The sequence below is a fragment of the Leuciscus leuciscus genome, assembly GCF_965113295.1.
Source record: "Leuciscus leuciscus genome assembly, chromosome: 19".
In the NCBI taxonomy this organism is placed as follows: domain Eukaryota; kingdom Metazoa; phylum Chordata; class Actinopteri; order Cypriniformes; family Leuciscidae; genus Leuciscus; species Leuciscus leuciscus.
This window is the reverse complement of record NC_138743.1, coordinates 14,865,570-14,891,213: the sequence shown is the minus strand read 5'-3', so window position 1 is coordinate 14,891,213 and position 25,644 is coordinate 14,865,570. Positions and strand designations below refer to the sequence as shown.

At 37.9% G+C, this 25,644-nt stretch overlaps 1 protein-coding gene across 2 annotated transcripts in view; it reads right to left on the bottom strand.

Moving 5' to 3' along the window:
• Positions 1–531: 531 nt before the first annotated feature.
• rps6kc1 (ribosomal protein S6 kinase polypeptide 1) overlaps positions 532–25,644 on the bottom strand; it is a 130,227-nt gene continuing 105,114 nt past the window's right edge. For both annotated transcript variants that reach the window (XM_082148462.1, XM_082148463.1), the window contains 6 exons: positions 17,702–17,834; positions 16,416–17,609; positions 10,502–10,591; positions 2,936–3,018; positions 2,114–2,209; positions 532–1,960 (listed from right to left, as the gene is read on the bottom strand). In XM_082148462.1, coding sequence (XP_082004588.1) covers positions 1,859–1,960; positions 2,114–2,209; positions 2,936–3,018; positions 10,502–10,591; positions 16,416–17,609; positions 17,702–17,834 — 1,698 coding nt within the window. In that variant the 3' untranslated portion in view covers positions 532–1,858. The remainder of the gene's footprint in view (positions 1,961–2,113; positions 2,210–2,935; positions 3,019–10,501; positions 10,592–16,415; positions 17,610–17,701; positions 17,835–25,644) is intronic.

The following is a 25,644-nucleotide window of genomic DNA, read 5'->3' as shown; positions in this document are numbered from 1 at the left end:
TCACTGCACAAACAATTTTCCTGATTTAAATTTCTTTGATTCTGATTGTAATTAACATAAGGGAAAAGAGGTTATACAGTGAAATAAGAATTTAACATATGCTCAAAAGGATTTAACTAAAACAATAGTTGATACAAATATTAATGATTAAACTGAAATCTTAAACTTGAAGTTAAACTACAGAGTCAAATTAGTACTTAGAAGTTCCAAGAATATTAGATGTGAATTTCAGATAACCCTTCTTTTTCCAGTGATATTCCTCTGACTTTTTCTCTTTTGTAATGTCGCTCAGCCATCTCTCTTCCCCACTGATGATTGGCTAGAAGTGTTGTGGTGCTCGGTTCGATCCACTTTCAACAGTGCTTCTCAGAAATCGCTTGCTGCACCCTTTAATGTAAACCTCAAAGTTAACTGATTCACAAGTGCTTTTTAAAATAGCTCTCCATTTCATTGAGCTCCATAGTTGTATTTGTCTGCAAGAATATGAACCATCCTTGAGAAAGTAAATCATCAAGTGAAAGAACCAATAAGCTCATTGACACAGAGCGTTTAAATAGAGCATTAGATGGGTTAGTGAAGAATATGTAGTGACGTAATGATAAATGTGATCAATTTAAATCAAGCAATCACATCAATTGTGTTTTAGCCCATGCTAAAGATGTTCATGCAATGAAATCTGCCAGCTTCTTTTTCTAAAACACACTAAATTAAACACACCCATACACAAGCAGTTGGATTTATATACAGTTACATATAGCAGTGGTTCCAAACCCTGGACCTGGAGGATCCCCAACTCTACACATTTTGGATGTCTCTCTAATCTGACACAACCATTTCAGGTCAGTTACCTTTATTTATATAGCGCTTTATGGCCAATGGCAGTTATTTTTCATAAAATGCTAAATCCAACGGCCAACCTGTTTGCTTGTGTTTGTTGGCGTTTGTCTTTGAAATGGCCTTTATACAATACAGATTATTTCAAAGCAGCTTTACAGAGATAATCAGGAAAATTATGCATTTCGGCTATTGTTCAGCTGAAGTCAGTTCAGTGTTGATTCAGTTCCGCTGTAAAGATCCTCAATTCTTAAATTAGTTCCTTTCATCTATAAAGCAGTTCTGTAGAAAACAGTGATGTACTCAGGTACTCCAGGACCAGGTTTAGGAACCACGTTCAGGCTGCATCAGAAATCACATACTTTTCTACTATATAGTAGGCAAAAAACAGTATGCGACAAAAGTAGTATGTAAGAATTCACAGTACTCAAAAGAGTAGGCAAAAAGAACCTGGATGACCTACTTCTTCTGGCGAGATTCTGAAGTGTGCATATGATGGACACTTTACTATCCCATGAGGCCATGGGAGAGGATTTATGAATGACAGTGAAGCAACACAACTGACACTGGTAGGTCAAATGATAATGACAACATGGCAAATGTAGTATGTCCTTATTGCATTCACACTACACAGTGGCAGTGAAGTAATTACTTGTTCAAAATAAGTACATACTCAAGTGAGTATGCGATTTCGGACGAAGCCATATTGATAGATCTCATCTGATATGAACAGGGACACACATCCTCAAACTCTTCCTATTATTTCAAGTGGCTCTTGAATCTTAATTGCTAACCCTGGTTTAAACAAATGTCTTTTTAATTTTTTTATTTCGAAAACAGTAACATCCATTTTCCTCTCACTGCTATAGACTTCCTCACTCAACAGTGAGCTTTGGCCATTTGTAGGCAAGAGTATTTGTGAAATAAATGTGTCCTGCAGCATTTATGACATTGTTTTTGTACATATAGACACATCTCAGAAAGTTTAAATCTTTCAACTCATACTAGTAAAGCATCTGATAGTTCAATTGGTCCAGTTCACATGAGAAAAGAAAGGATGAGCCTTAATATCCTCCACACCGGCCACTCCCGCGCCAAGCCGCTCCACTGGATTATACTGCAACAACTACAGACAGACCGACACAGAGAAAGAGAGAGAGATCATTATAGTCTGACTATTTCTTTTAGGCAATAGCTTGAGCCTTGCCCAACCACTTCTGTCACTTTGTCCTCTCACTTCTGGTTGCATATATCATTTTTCCACCATGGTATTATGTACCTGTTCCAGCAGAGAGCGCGCCTCCTCCGACACAAACTCTGGGATGTTTAGGGATGAGTGTCTACCAATGCCAGCAGGATGACACTGATATAGAGACTAAACACACACAGCAAACCACAAATGAACAACAACAAACTTAAACAATAATAGTGTTAAAGGGATAGTTCACTTTGAAATAAATTTCCCCATCGTAAGTACACATTGATGGCCTAAGACACGAAACGAGCGGTTTGTGTGAGAAAACGAACAGTATTTATATTGTTTTTACCTCTTATACGCAGCCATGTCCAAGTGATCTGATCTGACGTGTACGCAGACTGGTGCATAGATATATACACTAGATGTCGCCTTAAAGACATTAGTTCCAATGAACTGCCGTAGACAAGGCGACATCTAGTGTGTATATATCTATGCACCAGTCTGCGTACAATGTGTACTTACGATGGGGAATTGTTTAATTTGGACGACGGTGAATTGTTTTAATTTGGACTCTGTGCATGCTCTTTGAGGTGGTGACCATAGACCTGCATTATATGACTGACAGACAAGAACGGTTTGACCTAAAAATATAAAAATTGAAACTACTGCGGAAAAAGACACCTACATCTTGGATGCCCTTGAGGTAAGCTAAAACATACCAAAAATTAATTTCAAAGTGAACTATCCCTTTAACCTATAACATTAAGCTGTTGAAATTACATGAAAATACAATTATAACAATACAATTATACCTCCAATATAATTTTCCACACTCAATCCAATGCATACATTCTTTTTTTAAATTATTCACTGAAAATTATTCAAGTGTTGAAAAACTCCTACCTTTCCAACTATGAGCTCAAATAAAAGGGCTCCCAAACTCCACCAATCACACGCTAGCGTCTCCTCACAGATTCCGCCCACTTCTACATGTCATAGAGAAAGAGAAGTTATCGTAAGTGCAACAAAATATTCAGAAGATGTGTAATAGGTGTAAGAATGTTAACTCATAAACCAACCAAATTAGTAAAGTAGCTTTATTGCTACTCCTCATCAACAGCGCATAAATAATTAGCACAATCAATCGACATTACCTTATGAGGCAATAAAGCTCCTACTTGTGCGTCAAGAAGTTATTACGATGTCACCATGCTGATAGAAAACAAAATACGGAAGGACTCAAATCCAAACAAATACTAAACATAAAAAAAAACAAAAAAACAAACAACTAACAACCAACCAAATGCTCTTGTTTCTGTTGTACCAGTGGATAATATTAAATGTATAAACATTCATATGATTTATGCATGGTACATGAAAAAAAGGAATTAAATTACATAAAAAATAAAAAAACACAACGGTTGAGTCAATGACTTTATATTGCTTGTATGAAAGCTCTTCATATACTAACAACTAATATTACCGAAATTAAAACTGAAATAACATTACAAAGTCATTCACTACTACTATCTACTGCACAGTTGCATTCCATCGTCTTTGACCTCTTTCCACTTTGGTATCATGACAAATTAAGATTTTCCCTCTAGTAAATAACAACTTCTTTGAAAATACAAATTATTGACATGACATGACAATTTGTGCTGAGCCTAGAAGCCCTCATTAGCCGCGTTTCCACCGCAGGAACTTTCCCCAGGAACTAGGGACTTTGGGCTGGTACTCGATGCGTTTACACCGCAGGAACCAGGGTCTAAATGAAGTTCCGGGTAAATATTTCCCCCTCCGATAGTCCCTGCTCATGAGGTAGTACTTTTTCAAAGTTCAGGAACTTTCAGGGGTGGGTCTTGTGCGCTGCACAAGCTGACTGGTTGTGTTCACGCCGCATTTTGGTTGGATGACTCCACGCAGCATTTTATTTATTTTTAACCTCCCTTTTTAAAAAATCTATTGCGGTTCGTGTCGTGGCTTCATGCAGTGAGAGTTGTCTGTCTGCAAATATGGAATTAAAACTGGTGGACTGGCGACGAGTTTCAGGCTTTATTAAGGGTATTTGTGAATAGAGGACAATTTCTGCGCGTTCGTCCCAGCCATCTCACGGTCAATGTCCGCAATAGCTGATAACATACAAATTTTATATCTAACGTTAGCATTACGAGCTTACTGAACACGCTTTATCAGTGCTCGTCTCTTTTCTGCCACAGCTTTTATTATTAAGTCATTATGTTTACACATTGTCATCTATTGCAAGGCACTCCAAACCATGTTACAAATTTACTATAACAGGATTGAAATAGCGCTTTGAGGTTAGTACAGGGATTAAAGTGAAAAAAATTCTTCTGACTTACATTTTTTTTAGGCCAAGTCATATTCCTTTACCTTTTTAAAAAGTCGAGACCAATAGCGTTTTAGGGGGAGACGTTTTAAACCACTTTAATATTGCCAGTAGGCGTATCAGTGAACAGTTGCAAAATCAAATGAATAAATAATAAACAGGTTTCTTCACCTAAGTTGGGGCTGCACGATTATTACAAAAATCATAATTGCCGATTATTCCCTTCGAATTGTAATTGCGATTTATTAATTATGATTATCAAAGTTTACATTGAATATATAAACAAATTTTGTTTAAACATGTTCTAATTTGCCTATATATATACATACATATATATACATATACATACATGTATATATTGGCAAATTATAACACGTTTACACAAAATTTGTTAACACACAAGTACTTTTCCCCTTTACTTAACATAAATTGTAAGAATATGACTACCGTATTTTCCGCACTATAAGGCGCACCGGATTATAAGGCGCACCTTCAATGAATGGCCTATTTTAGAACTGTTTTCATATATAGGGCGCACCGGATTATAAGGCGCATAGAATAGAAGATACTGCAGTCAAACGTTTGACTGGGTTTGCGTTATGCAGTGGTCACCAACCTTTTCAAGCCTAAGATCACATCCAAAGTCCAAATGTAAACCAAGATCTACCACTTGCAAAAAAATATGAAAAAACAAGTGGCTGAGCTGTAAAACCTTGTTTATACTCGACGCGTCCGCATGAGCGCGAAGGTAATACAAAACTAATATCCGTCTACTCGGGCAGATTCGGCTCAAAGTCGTGCATCTTCGGATGCGGAGGCGCGCGCGCGGCAAAATTACGTCATTGTGACAGCGCGCGCGCCTCCGCATCCGAAGATGCACGACTTTGAGCCGAATCTGCCCGAGCAGACGGATATTAGTACATCTCATCACACCGGCACCCAGTTTGCGCGTCTAAATCAGTTGTATGGTCTGGTGTTCAGTCTAAAACAAAACAGTTGCGTCAAGTATAAATGCCTCGTCTGTTTGGGGAGGTGCGCGCTCAGTCAGCGGAGGCTCGCGCTCCGGTGCCAGGCGAAAGTATAAACAAAAGGTTTAAGTCAGCGGTTGTTTTACAGACATTAATATAAGGCGCCAGATCCATATATAAGGCGCTCCGGATTATAAGGCGTTTTTTGAAAAAATCAAAGGCTTTTAAGTGCGCCTTATAGTGCGGAAAATACGGTAATAGTAAAGACTAGTACTAATAAATAAACATTATGCTAAAGCTATTAAATAGCAGTCCCAAACTAGTTTTTGTTAATACAATGTTGGTATGAGCCACTACAGTCATTTAAAAATATAAAAAATAACACAAAGAAAAATAGTGGCATTTTGGGGTTAATATGGAAACGACAGTTACCATGGTGAATACACAATATTAACAATAACTGTTAAAGGTGCTCTAAGTGATGTCACGCGTTTTTTAGGCCAAAACATTTTTTGTCACATACAGCAAACATCTCCTCACTATCCGCTAGCTGCCTGTCCCCTGAACACACTGTAAAAAAATGCGGTCTCTGTAGACACCACAGGCTCCACAAACGGCAACAAAAACAAACTGGGCTCACCCGCACCACGAAACACAACAAACAGTGCTCCAGCCAATCACCGACAAGAAGTATTTGAGGGGTGTGGTTTGGGGGTTAGTGCGCGTGCACATGAATGGGGTGTGTGGAGGAGAGAGAAGCATGAAGAGGGAAGTTTGAATTATGGCCGACACACGAATAAAGAGACGACGTTCCGATGAACAAATTGCAAAGAAGAGCAATGACAAGGATAAGGAACGCGCGAAGTCCTGAATTTACATCGGAAAAACCCTCGAAAGGTGGCGAGAACTCCGCCGGCAGAATTCCAATCCGACATTCAGTTGCTCTGTTTTTGCAGAACAGGTAAATCCATTTTTCTTTCTAAATTGACGTTCATGTTCGCCAAACCAACACAAGGATGTAATTAGCTAGAACTATGCAGTCAGCGTTAGCTTTGGTGAATACAACATATATGTTTCTAGCAGCTAGCGATCAATCTCTATTGTAAATGGTCAAGCAAATTCACAGTAGGGCGACAATTTGTGTGAATGATTGTTTTCACCCACTGTTTGTTATGGATTTGAATGTTCATTTATAGGCTATCGACAACTTTGACTAAATTTGTTTACGCCGCCGCCGTTGTTTATGCTCACTGGGAAACGCGAAGCTAACGTTATCTTGCTATTATTGCGTCCTTGTATGGGAGCTAACGTTATAGTTATAACCTCAGGTGGCGAAACGATTTTAAGACAATGTTTCTCTTTTTCTGCATTCTGTTCTGCAATATATAAAAGCATTTATCTAACTTGGTGACATTACACATTGAATGAAGTATCAGTAAAACTTTACTTTGTTTTTAGTGACTACTTTGACTTTCCTTTATGCCGGAAGGGAGGGGAGGAGGGAGGAGACGGGATGAGGAGGAGGGAGGGTCTAGCTAGTCTCCGTTGTGTTTGACAACAATTCGAATGTCAACACTCCCGGCATCACTTAGAGCACCTTTAATGAAACATGGAAACTGCTCCTGGTGAATAGAATGAAAATCATACCTGCATTACTTTTATTTCGTGTAATTTACAACGTAACGGCGTTGCATGCTCGTAGTTTCTTTTGCACTTTATACAGTGAGGCGATACAGCGCGCGCCGCTGCATTTGCGCGTGCAATAGAAGAGTGTGCGCTACGAGAACAGGATAACGGCTGACAGGACAAGAAAGTCTGTTTTTCTGAGGTGAAAAACTTTATTTCAGCGTACACTTATGTCACTGCCTGGTAGTTCATATTGTGCTGGGTTTTCTGAAGTAATCATTATTCGCCTCTCATAACATAACATGCTCTAAACACGCACGCAGAGTGGAAAAGGAGGAGCGGAGGAGAGGGGCGCAAGGATCACAGCGTAAATTTGAATAAAATATCGATATATGCGATATGGTCTAATTCCATATCGCATTTCAAAAATATATCGATATATCACCCAGCCCTAGTGTGTCTATGGTAACTGAAATATAGTTCTACCTCAGCGCTCAGCTGTAGCTTGACATGCACTTTCCGTGAGCGGTAATTGAAAACCCGGAGTGGACCATGAGCAAAGTGATTACAGAATGCTTAGAGTGGACAGAGGAACGTGCTTTTGCGCCACTCCAGGCTTTGATCACATCCCCCCTCAGCAGGGTGAATACTTTCCTTAATTTAAGACCTATTCAAACTAAAATTAAGACATTTATTACACTATTTGAGAAATGAAAGCCTATTTACGGCCTTAAAATTATGAAAAGTGAATTTAAGACATTAAGGACAGACTGGAACCCTGCAATTGACGGAAATCCGTCATAGACTTGCTGCAATTAACGGAAATCCGTCGTATCGACGGAGAACTTTAATCCCTGTTAGTAACAAACAACTATTTACAAGACTGCCACTATTTATGATTGATAGACGGGGTTCAGGCTTTTTTTAAGCGTATTTGCGAAAGAGGAAATTTTTGCGCGTTCGTCCCAGGCATCTCACAATAACTGATAACATACGTTGTCTAATTTTATACGCATACGAGCTTTCTGAACACGCTTTAGTATCAGTGCTCGTCTATTTTGTTTTGTTAATACATCGTTAGTAAACCAATACATAACTGCAGCACAGTTTGAATCTCCTCCATACTTATTATAAATGTGGCGCTCAAAACTGATTACTGTCCGTCGCAGACTGGGAGGAGCAGTTGCGCGCAGTTTACCTTCCCGGTACTTTAGACCGCGGTGTAAACGCAGAAAGCAACCGGTCTGGGGCAAAAAAAGTTCCTGGGACAAATTGTTCCGGGTAATTTCGGTGGAAACGCGGCTATTGTGATGTAGCCCTCAGTAGATGCTAGAGGTCTATCTCTCACGGTCTATAGCTCTGTAGGGCTGATCAAATATGGGCAGAACTCTTTACTGCCCTAATACTTCAAAAAGTATTGTTGGAAATGTTGGTAACGTTAAAACACTTACCTAACGCTAAAAGAAGTTTCGTGCCTCTAACAAGTGCTTTCGACCTTCTTTTTTTATCTGAATGTTATGCAGAAAACACTTGAGTTTTGCCACAGAATTGTCCCACCGTCTAGAATGCAACTGAATGCTTCGAGCGCCTTCGATAATTGAAAAAATTTGGAAAACTACTTTTAAACAGGAAATTACATTTTTACATGCATACATTTTTTTATAGCGGGTCTATTTGCACGAGAATAGTTTTACCTGAGCTAATTTTTCCAGACCTTTTTCCAGAAGGTAAAATTCGCCGTAATCTTTACTGACATTGTCCGTAATAATTGTTGAGATGGCACATTTGGACGGGACTAAAATCACTGAGAAGCTCTGGTAATAATTACTTTACCCCACCTCTCCATGTTAAACTAGTCCCGTCCGAATAGGGTTTAAGATTACAGAGACCCCTTTTTAATGAAAGAGCTCCTTCTACCAGAAAGCTGTATGATTTCAAGTGCCGTTTGTTTGTGTCCTTGTGTAGGAATCTGCAACTTGGACCCAGTTCACTGCCCAGTTGGTTCAATACTAGAGTTCCTTCAAGATCGTTTTTCTGTAGGACATGTACCTATTGGGGGTGTTTCTTTAGGGAGGCTTTCGCTTCTCTCATTTCATGTGTGGGACGAGATGAATGAGACCTTTCAGTTTTCATGTTCCTTCTTGGGTCTCATCTAGTCTTTGAGGGTTTAACAGATCCTCCCTTTGAACCGTCGGAGTCAGCTACCGAGATAATTGTAATTGTGGTCTTGCAGTCTTTTTATTCTCCGCCTTTTCATTCGCAGGAGGAAGAGAAGCAAGAATTTGTCCTGTTTGGGCCCTGAGGATTTACATCAACCGCACTTTCCAGTGGTGTAAATCAGATCAGTTATTTGTTTTGGTGGTCTAAACAAGTGCGTTTGGTGAAAAGATGTGATTTTTCTTGCCTAGGAGATGCGTGGACTGTCTCCACCTCTCTAAGTAGTCAGGCTAATTCTACTATGGGTGTTGCTTCATCACAGGCATTATTTAAGTTTACGCCTTTGGAGGATATTTGTGTGGCCGTAGCCTGGGCATCTCTGCACACTTTTATCAGATTTTACAATCAGGATATGGATTTGACTCCTGGTTTCAAGGACTGATCTGTTTGAACAGCAGTCGGTTTATATCCTGTGTCAGTGCATGGGCTGATGTGAGGGTACAGGCTGATAAACAGCAGTTGCACAGTAGCATGGCACTGTAGCACAGTTCAGTCTGAATGGATGCGTTTTGGTCTTAATATGAGTTTTGATGATTATTAAATTCTGCCTTAAAGGGGTGGTTGATTATGATTTCACTTTTCTAACTTTAGTTAGTGTGTAATGTTGCTGTTTGAGCATAAACAACATCTGCAAAGTTACAACGCTCAAAGTTCAAAGCAAAGGGAGGAAGAAAAAGAAATCGCTTTTTAAGGACTACAACAAACGACTGGTAGGGACTACACGACATTCATCCGGGTTAGTGACATCACAAACCCTAAAATGTACATAAACCCCGTCCCCGGTGACGCGATTTATAGATTATCATGACAGAATATGCTAATCAATGACTAGAAGATAACTACACATAAGCTACATAAATTCATCAACTAACCAATTCAGAAATGCCCTGTTGCATTCTACATGTTGTCTTTGAAATTTTCAGTGCATGTCTGTGTGAGGTAAAAGGACACAAGTGGTTGAAGCTCCGCCCTCTATGACAGGAGCAGCAGCTCATTTGCATTTAAAGGGACAGACACAAAAACGATGCGTTTTTGCTCACTCTCAAAAAATGACAATTTTAACATGCCATCTAAAAATATGTGTGGGGTATTTTGAGCTAACACTTCACATACACACTCTGGGGACATCAAAGACTTATTTTACATCTTGTGAAAAGGACATTATACCACCCCTTTAAATTATTTTTTATAAAACTCCATAATTGATTGTGGTGGATGGTGAACTCAAAGAAAGATGACATACAGTGCATTTAAAGAAAGAGCACAAAAACAGTACAGAATGTGTCTATAATGTTAAGACAAGCTGACCTGGTGCGCAGTACATCTTCGAGAAGGCGTTAGGGTCACATGACTCCTCTACATCACTCCAGCTACAGAAATAGGTCAGCTGCACACGACCTGTGAGAGAGAGAGAGAGAGAGAGAGAGAGAGAGAGAGAGAGAGAGAGAGAGAGAGAGAGAGAGAGAGAGAGAGAGAGAGAGAGAGAGACTCCAACTCTGATCAAATTACACCACGGCCTTAAAGTTTTTCTGTAATGTGCACTAGTCTTACTTATAATTCAAGACTCCACCAAAATGGTTTAATGAAAACTGAACTTGAACGTGAACTTGAATAGAGAACTTGGCTCATGCATTTTAAACTAGATTTTTAAAACATTTCTCCTTTTAAGATAAAGGGGGGACAAAACAATATAATAAAAATACATTTACATAGTAGATCACAACATGTTAGCTTTCGTCGTGTATTGAATCACTTCTGACATGAAACAAAGTCTTTAAAATACTGTCCATTTTATCATAAAAATTCAAACAATAAAATATAAATATAATATATACACACTCACCTAAAGGATTATTAGGAACACCTGTTCAATTTCTCATTAATGCAATTATCTAATCAACCAATCACATGGCAGTTGCTTCAATGCATTTAGGGGTGTGGTCCTGGTCAAGACAATCTCCTGAACTCCAAACTGAATGTCAGAATGGGAAAGAAAGGTGATTTAAGCAATTTTGAGCGTGGCATGGTTGTTGGTGCCAGACGGGCCGGTCTGAGTATTTCACAATCTGCTCAGTTACTGGGATTTTCACGCACAACCATTTCTAGGGTTTACAAAGAATAGTGTGAAAAGGGAAAAACATCCAGTATGCGGCAGTCCTGTGGGCGAAAATGCCTTGTTGATGCTAGAGGTCAGAGGAGAATGGGCCGACTGATTCAAGCTGATAGAAGAGCAACTTTGACTGAAATAACCACTCGTTACAACCGAGGTATGCAGCAAAGCATTTGTGAAGCCAAAACACGCACAACCTTGAGGCGGATGGGCTACAACAGCAGAAGACCCCACCGGGTACCACTCATCTCCACTACAAATAGACAAAAAGAGGCTACAATTTGCACGAGCTCACCAAAATTGGACAGTTGAAGACTGGAAAAATGTTGCCTGGTCTGATGAGTCTCGATTTCTGTTGAGACATTCAGATGGTAGAGTCAGAATTTGGCGTAAACATGGATCCATCATGCCTTGTTACCACTGTGCAGGCTGGTGGTGGTGGTGTAATGGTGTGGGGGATGTTTTCTTGGCACACTTTAGGCCCCTTAGTGCCAATTGGGCATAGTTTAAATGCCACGGCCTACCTGAGCATTGTTTCTGACCATGTCCATCCCTTTATGACCACCATGTACCCATCCTCTGATGGCTACTTCCAGCAGGATAATGCACCATGTCACAAAGCTCGAATCATTTCAAATTGGTTTCTTGAACATGACAATGAGTTCACTGTACTAAAATGGCCCCCACAGTCACCAGATCTCAACCCAATAGAGCATCTTTGGAACGAGAGCTTCGTGCCCTGGATGTGCATCCCACAAATCTCCATCAACTGCAAGATGCTATCCTATCAATATGGGCCAACATTTCTAAAGAATGCTTTCAGCACCTTGTTGAATCAATGCCACGTAGAATTAAGGCAGTTCTGAAGGCGAAAGGGGGTCAAACACAGTATTAGTATGGTGTTCCTAATAATCTTTTAGGTGAGTGTATATATTTATATATGTATATATATTTATTTATTTATTTATATGTATATGTATATATATATATATATATATATTTTTTTTTTTACATTTATTTATATATATACAGTGGTGGTCAGATTTGATGGCACCCCTGGCAAATATGAACAAAAATGGTTGTAAAAAAATAAACCTGCATTGTTTATCCTTTTGATCTTTCCTTCAAAAAATTCGCACAAATCTAACCTTTCATGAAGTAAAAGAATTGAAATTGGGGGGAAAATCACATTATGAAATAAATGTTTTTCTCCAAAACACGTCGGCCACAATTATTGGCACCCCTAGAATTTTTTATGAGAAAAATATCTCTGAAGTATATTCCCATTAATATTTACCTTTATTTAGCACACCAGGGTGACTAGGAACATGAAATTGTCCAGCTATGACTTCTTGTTTCACAGGAGTTTAAAGGGTAACTAAACCCTAAACCAACTTTTTTTAGTTAATGATCTGTAAGAATGGGGCTTTATTAGTGCTGTTCATTGATTCAAGTAGTTTTTTTGACATTTGTGTTTAAAGTGTTTTAATTTTACAAAATATGGTGTTAAAACGTCTGAGTGCTACCCTCTTCAGGTTGAACCGTGGCTACTGCAGTTGAATTTTCCTATTGGAAGTTGTGGTACCCTCTGACGTCAGAGGGTACCAACTAACCACGCCCTTGCCTGCAGAGAGATACGTCACAGATGCACGCCCCCTCTCCACTGGGCTCTGCCTACTTTTCCAGCATTTTTCAAATATTGCCAGTGGGTGGAGTCAGGCTCTGACCAGGGGTTTAGTTACCCTTTAAATATGAGGAAACACAAAGGCCAAATTACCTTAATCATCAGTCACAATGAGTAAAACCAAAGAATATAGTTCTGATGCGCAGCAAAAGATTGTTGAGCATCACAAAATAGAAAGTGGCTGTAAGAAAATAGCTAAAGAATTGAAAATTCCCATTTTGACCATCAGGGCAATAATTAAGAAGTTCCAATCAACTAAAGATGCTACGAATCTGCCTGGAAGAGGACGTGCGTCTATATTGTCTTAATGCACGGTGAGGAGGAAAGTTTGAGTGGCCAAAGACTCTCCAAGGATCACAGATGGAGAATTGCAGAGATTAGTTGAGTCTTGGGGTCAGAAAGCCTAAAAACAAATGATCAAACAGCCCCTAGATCCTCACATGTTGTTTGGAGGGTTTCAAGAAAAATTCTCCTTGCTCCTCCAAAAATAAACTCCAGCATATTCAGTGGTCAGACACGACTGGATCTTCAAAAGGGACTGGATTCTATGATCAGATGAAACAAAAAAAAGGGCTTTTTGGCAGCAAACCCACCAGATGTGTTTGGAGCTAACAGGGATGAAGAGTACCCCATGTCTACGGTTAAATACACTGCTGGATCTTATATGTTGTGGGATCCTATTTATTTGCTGGAGGTCCTGGACATCTTGTTCAGATACATGGTATTATGGATTCTAGCAAATACTAACAGATAAAAAATCAAAACCTGACGGCCTCTGCTAGAAATCTTATAATGGGCCGTGGTTGGATCTTCCATCAGGACAACGGTCCAAAACAAACATCAAAATCAACACAAAAATGGGTAACTGAGCACAAAATGAAGCTTCTGCCATGACCGTCCCAGTTCCCTGACCTGATGTGTGGAGTGAACTGAAGAGAAGCACCAACATGAACTTGTGAATCTGAAGGATCTGGAGAGATTCTGTATGGAGGAATGGTCTCTGATCTCTTGTCAGGTGTTCTCCAAACTCATCAGGCATTATAGAAGAAAACTCAGAGCTGTTATCTTGGCAAAAGGAGGTTGCAAAAAGCATTTAATAAAAGGGTGCCAACAATTATGGCCAGCATGTTTTGGAGAAAAACATTTATTTTATAATGTGATTTCCCCCCCACTTTCAATTCTTTTACTATATATATATTTTTTTTTTTGTTACATGTATTATATATATATATATATATATATATATATATATATATATATATATATATATATATATATAAATACATGTAACAAAAAAAAAATATATATATATATATATATATATATATATATATATATATATATATATATATATATATATTATTATTCTTTTTTTATATATATTATATATATATATAAAAAAATTATATTACATATATTTTGGATGCTAAACTATTGCTAAACTAAGTTCGATGCGTTGCCATGGCAACAGTATCTAAGACATCAATAATCCTTTCACAGGTCTACATCTGCCGTGTGTCTACATTATACACACAGTTTGAAGCAAATCGGGTAAAAATAAGAGTGATTTCAAAGCATTTTGGAAGTGACAAACTTCCTGCAGCCAGTTGGTGGTGCTATGACTCACAATAGCCACATCCATGTGATCGGCCTCTTACAACGAACACACTGTGGAAGTTTAATCAAGATCAGTTATTGTATGCAGAAGTTATAACACACTTCCTGTGTCCCATTATTCGCCATAAATTCATTTCCTCGTCACAGCCAAACCGTTCGAGATATCAAAAATCCGTTCGCAGGAATTAATCCTCAATGTCTTGACTTCATTCACACCGAGTTTGGTGGCGATCGGATGAATTCCCTAGGAGGAGAATTTCACATTCCATTGTATGCGTTTTCCAAACAACGTATAATAACTGACTTCCTGTTGGGCTTTTGTAAAACTTAGTTGTTCGGCCCGATGAGATCTGTAAGTGTACTGAGTTTCATATTATTACATGAAAAAAATAAAAAATAATCCTTCCGGAAACAATAGGGCCTTCGCCCAGGCCTTGGGCCCTAATGACATTTGACACTCTCAAATGTGACGTATCGCTGTAGCACCTCAGTTCAAGTGGCAGTGCAGAGCACTTTTTTATTTTCTTCCACTTTAATACAACTTATAGCATTAAAAATCATGCATAAACATCAAATGGTACGTTGAGTTTCAAACGAGGAAAGACGCCAATAAAGCTTGTGAACAATGTCACTTAACATTGCATTTACCTCAGAAAAGTTATCCAATGTTCACATTTTGTTAGTTAGCTATAAAAAAAAAGCACTAGAGAGGAGCTTACTTACTGTTAATTATATAATGATACTGTATGCTTGAATAAGCCTGCTATGAATAAGTGTTTATGAAAACTACCTTATGTGCAACTGAGATAGACTGATATAATAGTCACACTATTTCAGTTTTTATTTGAGTGTAATTATTATATCTAAAAACACATAGCAGTTGAATAAATAGCTCTTAATTTCAACCTCTAATATTATAGTAATGTGCCAAATGAGAGGGTTTCCTGTATAATTTACAGCATTAATAGTAGTGGTATTTAAGTTTATTGCCATCACCAGCTATTACATGGCAGATACATATTAAACATTTAACAACATATTATTATAAGTACAAAATAATGAAAACAAACTTAGGCAAAAACATTTTTTTTTTTTATAAAATAAAGTACATATTAAAATATTCTTTAAAATGTACTTGTTAAAAATTGTTTAAAAAAATCTGGATCCATAAATAAGTCCTTAAAAGTGTGTCCTGATAAAAAGCGCTGTCTCATGTTTACAGCGTTAGTTGGGAAAGATTTTTCAAACTATCTGAATCGGCAGAGGTCACTCTGAATAATTGGCAATGGTTATCGGCAGAGAAATGTAGTATCGGTGCATCTCTAATCGTTTTAATAGTACAATGACCCTGATGAAAGAAAGGCGGAAATTTGATTTCTCAATTAATGACTGCCTAATTTACTCCATTAATTTACTTCATTCAAAAATTTTTACCATCAACCGCAGACAGAGGGAGTTCACAGGCATTGAAGGATGAAGTTTAGCACAGATATATTTTCACTCGCCTACATTTGAACACGGCCTCTTGCATTTGATAGTTTCACTCTTTTTATATCGATGGATGTGCAACGTATTCTGAAGCAATGTAAACTCTAGTGTGTAGTCACTTGAATCACCGTGCTCAAAATAACTGAGTTTGTAAATATTCAGCCTTTGAGAAAAAGCAGATGCCTCTGCCAGTTCCTTCGGTAGAGGGCGAAACTAATGCGCAAATACTATTCTCAAAAGCCGACATAAAGTAAAAAAAAAATTGGGCCTTGAATAGTGTAATGAAGCACATTTCAACAGTATGCAGTGAGTAAGTGATTCACCTGTGTCGTTTAGCAGTATGTTGCTGGGGTTCAGGTCTCGACAGATGACTCCCTCCTGATGCAGCGCATCCAGAGCCACAACCATGTCAACAGCCCAGCTCCTCACCATCGCCTCTGGGATACGTGTGTCTAATGAAACAGCAGCCAACCTATCCAACTCTTGAAACAACTTTGACACTTTCTCTACCTCCTGCTCTCCTGAAGTGCCCTCTGATCCCAATCCCACGTCTTCATGTTCAACAAAGCTCTTCTGAGTTCTGGGAACAGCTGCGTCCAGCATAACCGAGAGCTTGGGGGAAGACGGAGTCAATAAGTCTGCTGTTTTTGATGGTTTCTGTGGAAGTGGAAGCGTAGCCACATCAACAGACGGGTCAAACTCTGCGTTCTCTCCTCTCTGTAGAACATCTGGCCTGCCAAATGTGGGAGAGGTTTTGTCTACAACAGGGAAAGCGTTGCCTTCAGGGACAAGCACTTCCTCTAACACATCTCCTGTGCCTCCTTCGAGTGCCGGCAGATTGACCAAAAGATCAGGCGGTTGTCCCTCAACAGCACAGCTGACATTCGCATCCTCCGATACAGCCTCTTTAAAGGAAATTACCGGCAACTCATTTGAGCACTGATCACCGTCAGACCTCCAGAGATTCGACTCTTCCTGTAGCTTCTCCAATGGCTCCTCTGTGACCTCTATACCGGCATTTGAGGGTAAAAACAGTGGCTTGCAGACGTCTTCACCCTCACTGTAGAAGAGCTCCTTGGGCGGTGATGGGTTAAGATGGTCAGATGTGCATTGATCCATAAAGCCAGCCAGTTGATCCTCCTCGGTGAAGAAGCACAGCTCCTGCATTGAAACCGGAGAGCACAGACTATCGGTGTTTAACGCTGAACATGCATGTTTCTGTGTGCAGGGGTCTTCCTCTGGCTCCAGCTTCTCCTGCTCGTACTCGTTGCACAGTGTCAGGTAGCTGTTGGTGCACTCCTCCTCCGAGGTGGCTCCCGAGTCTGGCAGTCGGGCTCCTAAAGGACGCTCTCCAAAGCTTAGGACCCGGGAATCCACACTGCTGGAACCGGTGGGCACAGGGTTCAGGGCTGAATGTATAGCTATAGAGTGAGCTTTCTGGATGAAAGGTATGTTGAAGCTTTCGTCGGGACTGCTGCCATGCAGATACTTGCAGATATGAGTCCACAGTTTCCCACCTGATGAGACAAAGAGGAAGTGCTAGTCAACATCTTGTTTACACACTTAGGCATTTAGTAAAAAGTAAAAATGCAGTGAAAACAATACACACCCTCAGCATACTCCAGTAAAAGAAAGATGGAATCCTCTGAGACGATGTATTTCTCCAGTTGTACCATGTTGGGCAGGGAACGAGGCACAACGGTCTTCTTAACACGTCCACACGCACTGCTTTTCCTTAAACCCTGAACACACACACAAATCATATCAGTACAAATCAGGGGTCTCAATCTACAAGACTGCAGTCCAAAAAGAGTTTTTAGAAAAACCATGTTAAAAAAGTTTTATTAAATTGTTTATCTACCCCTACTGTAATAATTACCAGAGCTGTCTACAATGGAAGCATCTGTTGAGTTCAGTCGAGATCCATTTTTAATTTGCTGTACTGCTAATCCAGCCACCTTATTTTGGCCGTCAAACTGAAAATGTTGCAAATATAATGTGTAAACTGATTGCTATATATATATATATATATATATATATATATATATATATATATATATATATATATATATATATTGTAATGGAAATTTTTGATTTTCATTGATTTACAGTATTGATTTTCATTTATTTCAGTAAGACATTGAAATGATCCTTGCTGGACTGTACGTGGTCTGCCAACATATGACTAATGTGTGTGTGTTTTTAAACACTGGGAAACAGGTGAGACGTCAGGAGGAGGCAGATTGAAAAGGGTTCAATCTGACCCCTAGGGTCAGAGGTCGCCCAATTTAGAACTTGTGAGTTTGTAAGAACAAACTTAGCAGTATCAGAAAACTAGCAGGGAAGCCTCTCCTTGTTTAGATAAGGGCCTGTAAGCAGAAAGCAGTATAAAGACTCCTCTGCCCTCCCTCTCGTCGTCGCACTTGTTTCACAGACTGTACTGGTGACTTCTGTGTGGCAACTGGGCCTTCTTGCAAGAATAAAATACTTTTTAATGATCATTTGAATTTCAGAGTGTCTCTTACGCAGTTGATGATTGTTTAATGAATTTTGCCACAACAATTGGTGTCAGAAGTTGGGATTCCATGGCAGTTTCTTCTGGCCCTGAGTAAAGCGGATTGACGATTGATCATCCTGAAGCACCAGGCTTTAGTCTTACCTTGCAGAATTGAGAGAGAAGAGCCAACTGCTATCAGGGCCAGGAGGAACTCCACTGGAATCAGAAAGAACCCGGTGGCAACAGAAGCATCTCTGGTAAGAGACAGTCAAATTTATTTTGTGTGGTGGTGTAATTTTGGTATGACTGTGAGTGAACCATGGTGGCTGAGACTATTTCTTTGGTGCGGGCAGAGGTGGTTACTGGTGGAAGGCCGGTAACTAGCTCATAAAAGTGGCCGGAAGGGCCACACCTGATTAATTAGGTGAACCGGAATCAATCGAGCACTGGAAAGCGCTCCCGGAGAGATTTTGAGTAAGCCGTAATTACAGAGCATATTTGCTACCCTTGCCGATTTGAGGTGACAAAATCGGATCTGTTGAAGACGTTTGACAGATTATTAGACGCGTGTCGAAGAAAATCCAGGGCAGGTAGAATCAGCCAGGATGGGGTCATCTCACAGTGAGCTCGATAATTTTTATACACCAGTTTTCTGTCAAATGAAAAAAGAACTACGGAAATAAATGTATGCTGGACATACAAAAGTTGATCAAGTACCATGTTTTTCCCAGGGAGGGAATGTTAAGTGTCACTAGGCTGACAGCAGTGAGAGATTTGATGGAAGAGGGAAGTGAAAAAACAAAACAAAACAAAACAAAAGGTTGTTGTGTGAGAGACGTGTGTGTGGATTGTAAGAAAACAATCATGTACTGGTTAGATGAGGCAGAGTGAAAAGAAAGGAAAAGGATGCAGAAGGAACTAGCATGAGAAGAAATAGTAGAAAAATGTATGTTATGAAAATAAAATTTCTGATAGAATTTATGGAACTATTTATGAACACCTGTTAGGTCAAATTAAGTGATGTAAAGATAAGGAACAAAGGTTTTATTAAGCAGAATGGGGAACAATTATATATTTTATTGGTAAAATAATGATGTCTAGAGAATTTTCGTAACAAGAGTTGAAGGAGGAAGCAGCTATAATGGCTGTCTGTGCATTTTAGGGATGAGATTTGAGTAATATGATATTTTGTTTTTTTTGTGAAACAGCAGAGATAATTGGGACTGAGAAAATAATGATAACATTAATTTGGATTTGTTTTAATTAAATTGATGGCATATAGTACAAATTTTATACTTTATGAAGAGATAATGAATGCTGCCAATGATAATGATGAAGATTATGATTCGGCTATGTGATTGAATCTGCCACTGGTGGACTGTAAAAGAATACAGAGAACTGCTTATCAGTGGCTCTGTTTACATTCCTGATTGGGACACACTGCTTCAAGGGTGTGCAGTAAGTTGGAGCCGTTTGCAAGCTCAATGATCAAACTATAGGCAAAGAGAGTGTTTTAATTATGGTCAGCAGGGCCATTTAGCCCGTAATTGTAAATGGCCACTCAGAAGGTGAGATAATGTGAAAGTGACGTGTATTAATGTGTGTTTGAAAGTAGAACAGTATTTAAATGACGATATTAAAGTTTTCGTCTGAGAAAGAACTAAGAATGTGAACGCAGTGCTAAAGAAAGTGAAAAGAACGTGCAAGTAAATAAGGGAGAAAAGAAAGTTAAAGGAAAGTTGATAGATGGAAGTCGTAAGAAGATTGAAGGTTAAAAGAAGGTTGAAAGATTTAAGTCTTAAGGGAATCCTTTTGAAGGAAAGAGCTAGTGAATTGATGAATATAGGTTGATGTAAAATTACAGATAATGACAAAATATGAGTTGCAAAATACATAAAAGTAACGAAAGGGATGATTGTGTTTTAATGGAACACTTTAAAAGGCTTTAGATGATATAGAGAGACTAATCTCACGGATTATTTACAATGATAACTGCAAAAAATGTATCACAAGCGGAGAGTGCTAGCCTCCTCAAAGTTAGTGTGAATCCTAATTTCAGATTTATAAACTCCTAGAAAAAACATTCAAGTAATTGACAACTAAAATTTAGATGAAATGTGATCAAATAAGTAGAGACAGTATTACTGGATTAACAGTTGCTAAATGTAAAATGTAGAAAGGCATCTGATTAAACAAACAGTTTGTTAGTGTTTTGAACGTGGAGGAATAGTGTTGACCATGAAAGAACTAGGAGCTGATGTTTTGCTTTAAGAATATAAGCTTGTGATTGGCTGAAACAGTTTGCGTATCTGAATCTGGTGTGTGCTGTGGCTGAAACGGCCAGTGCGACAGAGACACGATCTGAGTGGAAATTTGTAATGTCTAAATTCCCTGATGTGGGCAAAAGACAAATATAAAAATGATGTTTATTTGAAAACGCATGTCATTTCTGGCAAAGATGCCTTAAGCTGGGCTAGAGTTAAAAGATGGTAGATAAAGTTTGAGGTTAGAAGTTTATGAGAGTACAGTGTACCAGTCCTGAATGCCTCAGAGTCTCTCTCATTCAATGTCAGCTAAAAGCTGTTATCTGAGCCTGTGTCATAAATGATAATAAGCTATTTATAGTAAAGCACAGTGTTTCAGTTGAAAAATGTTAAAAGAAATCATGCTACAGTCAGTTCAGATTTCATACATTTAAAGGGAAATTTGTAAATGTTTTAAAAGTAAAACTGAATGACTTTAACCCTCTGGGGTCTGAGTGGTTTTTGGGGTCCTTGAGATGTTCTGACATGCCCTGACATTTGTGCTTTTTTCAGTTGCTTATAAACATATTAATGGCAAAGGTATAATTACACTCTATTTTGCACAAACAGGGCTATCATAATATGTGAGCAACATGCATGTACATGTTTGTATTTTTGAGAGAATAATGTTTATGCATGGTTATTGAAAAAACTAAAAACTAAAGTTTCTGAAATAAGGCCACAAAACACATACTAAATATGTGACAATAAGACTTTTGACTAATGGATGTCGTTGCCTAGAGTTTTTTCTTCAAAATGATGTGAAAATCATCCTGCCCTTATCATTCACATAACACAATACATTGATTTAAATCTTGTAAAACACTTTTTGTTTGTAAAGACAATATGCGCAAGGGGCGTCAACCATTCAACAGCATCATGCATATTTAGTGATTCACACCTGAGGAGACAATGGGGCCCGCATACTTAATGAGCCATTCATTCAGGTGTGTCACCTATAGCCACAAGAAAGAATGCAAGAGCAATATATATATATATATATATATATATATATATATATATATATATATATATATATATATATATATATATATATATATTCTACCAAATTGATTCACAGTTGGAAGCATGTCAATTTTTTATTTTATTTTTTTTTCACAAATTTTGCTTGCAAATTGTATAATATCCAAGGAAAACATGTCTAGTAATTGTGCAGTTAATTCTCATACTGTATTTTCAGTTTTGGAATATGTATCCTCTCCCCAAATTTGTCAATAATAAAACACAATAAAAATTATTTAAAGAAAAGGCTTATATTTACCTTTTAAAATTTGTTTACATCTACCTTGTAAATATATTTATTTTATTAAAAAGGTTACAATTACAACAACAATTGAAGTGTAATCTTTCTTTGTAAAAACTAAAGTATACATTTTATCATACATATTTCAAAGTTAAGGATTCATTACTTCGAATATAGCCTACATTGACAAAACATACTATATTTAACATATTAGCAAAAATTGGCAAACAAAAGCTTATTTGAGGTGGCAGATATTTTACAGTAAAAATGTGTAATCTATCCAAAACTAATCAACGAAATGTTGTCTTTCATTTGTCTGTAACATAGGTCTTTCGTTTTTATTATAAGGAATATAAATGTTAATTTGCAGTTTAATACATTGCTTATACAAATACATTTTATTTCAACATATTTCAGTCGATTTTTACTCAGTATAGCAAAATAGTTTGCTAAAAGCAGATCATTCATTCACACACAGAAACGCAATTCAAATTTAAACCGTCTTTTTGCGAGTTGTGGTAAACAGTGCATCTATGCCGTTCATTCACACAGACAGAAACGCGATTTACTTGAGAATGAAAAAAAACGTACTACAGTATTCCATCCGTTGCTCCTCGAAATACCAGCACTTCTGAGGTACGTTTTCCATTATTATTATTCCTCACAGCGCTGCGAGAGTGTAAACAAGTGCAATGATCTGAATAAACTTGATGTGTTTTCTCGAGCTGATATGGGGGCGTTCATAGTTTGTATGGGATCGTCTCAGTCATTTGCGTTTGAATAGCGCGCGCTCTCCGTGGGCGGGGCAGATTAAAACGTAATGAGCTGAGATGAGAACGACTGACATCTCTCTCTTTTCATAAAGATTGCATAAACAGTGAATATTTTTTTTTAGATATAAATTACTTCATTCCCTCTGGGGTCCTTCGGGTCCAAATGGACCCGAAGCGTTTAAATAATTTTTTTTTTTAAATCATAGTTTCATCGGAATGGTCCGATATTTGGTGACTTTGTTGGTACTTGGTATATGAACACCCAAAAAAATTGGGGACAGGATTTGAATAGTCTAAGTGGTTGTAAAAAAAATAGTCACACTCAGGACCTTCGGGTCCAAATGGACCCGCCATAGGAAATGAATGGGAAATTGGCAAAAGTTTTTTTGTGCGTACAATCTACAAATCAGCCACGATCCAGAAAAAAAGCACACAACAGTAAAGGGGTGAATCTATAAAACATCAAGAGTGCAAAACAGACACATCCACAAACACACACACACACACAAACACACTTTTATACACATACACACTAATAAATTCAGATTACAAAAATCTGTTTTGAATTTTTAAAAATCACAGCTTCATCGGACTGTTACGAAACTAGGTGACTTTTATGGTATTAGGTATGTGAACACACAAAAATATTGAGGTCATGATCCAAGCATGCTAAGTGGTCGTCACACTTCTGCTCTTTGGTCAAAATGACCCCCATAGGAAATGAATGGGAAATTGTCAAAAATATGAAAACAGAGTTTTTTTTGTGCATACAATCTACAAATCAGCCAGGATGCAGAAAAAAAGGACTCAACAGTGAAGGGGTGAATCTCTAAAACATCAAGAGTGCAAAACAGACACACACACACACACTTATACACACTAGAACACACACACACACAAATGAAAGCTAATTTTAGGAAATGTGTGAAATAATAGAATAGCCTATGTAAATAGTATGCAAATAATTTAAATATATAGTTATGATATTTAAAACACTTTTTACATTTTTCTATTTTCCATTGTTTGATAATAATTATACTTTTACTGTTATTTTAGTTTTTTTTATCATTATTTGATGTTACCAGTTACTCTTCATTGAATTTGTTCATTGAATTTTCAGTTACTGTTCATTGAATACTGTTCATTGAATTCAAAATGTTTATTGTGAAAGATTAATAAAAATATTTGCATTTTCAAAAAGAATTGCATTTTTATTAAGTTAGAATTAAGTTAAAATTAAACATTGGGTAATAAAATGCTTTCCATTTGTTCTCTTTCTAATGCAATGGTCAGGTTTGACTGTATTATAAAGTAAAATTGGAACTTCAAATTACCATTTAAACCAACCAAACAAACAAAAAAAAAAAGACAAAAATAGTCTTTGAGAATATTAGAGAATATTTTAAAATCAACAACCTAAAAAAAAAAATGGGCAAATATGTGCAAAAATCACTAGAATTCGCAAGCCTTTCTACAGAGAGCTGTAAATACATCTAGTGGTAAAAATGTGCTATTGCGTGATAAAAATGCTCAGTGTGTCCACCTGGTGGCACCCATCTCATTTCAAAAATTGCTTTCATGAGGCCTAGGCTTGACTCTAAAATGAAATACAGCTTTAAAAAAAAAAAAAATATATATATATATATATAAAAAAATTCTATTATATTCAATGGGAAAAAATGGGTCATAATTATTGCATAAATATTAATTATAAATCATAAAATGATCTCAAAACACCAAAAAATAAAATAAAAAATATTATAAAAAAAAAAACAGGTCCCAAGTGTGACTGTTAAACGAAGGACCCCAGAGGGTTAAAAGAAGTGAATTCAAGCTTCATGCCTGTGTGTCTGTATGCCTGTTTGACTGAGTATTCGCTGAGTTATTGTTCATTTTCGGACGCGTTTCAGAATGGACTTCACTGGCAGAGAGAAGGCAGAACTCGCTTCGTGTTTATTTTTCTTTATTTGGCAAAAAGCACAACACTTTGTTTTTATTGTGAGTATACACAAAAATAATACACATTTAACAGAATCGATTGATGTATGAAACTCCTATGGAAAATCAAAGTCAACAGAGTATTTATGAGTTTCTTTTACACTGATAAAAAAAAAGCGAGCTGGTATCGCCGGCGATAGCGCCGACCTCAGGGGGTTAAAGAGGTTTTTAAAATAATAATGACCTTAAAGGTGAACTAAGTAACTTTTTTTACCTTAACTGAACAGCTTCGGAGTCATTGGAATGGTTATATTACTTATTTCGGGTTGAATGGTGGTCGTTTCGCACCCCCCTGGTGCCCATGAGCGGAAAATACGCACTTGCAACTTTGAGCCGGGGGGCCGCCGGCCGTTGCGTCAGGAAGTCTCGCGTGATATCAGGTCTCGCGATGTAAACAATTGCTTTACGGCCAAAAGAAATCTGCTAAAATGCTGTCATTATTGCGCTCCCTCACGCTGTCCGAACCTGAATGAAGAAGACGTTTTAAAGAACGTCCCATCTGCTTTGATGTCGTTGATCTATAGCCTCTGGTGTCTGAGAATCAACAACGAGTTTTTACGACAGTGTTGTCAAATATCTATTCCGAAGCTGTGGGGGGAGCTCTAGAGAGAAACCTGCGAGCAAAAAGCGAGAATACAGCGAAGAAGTCCGGAAGCTACTGAGTGCTGCTTTAAATGATAGAAGGTGACGTTTTTGACTAGTTTCATTCAGGGCCAG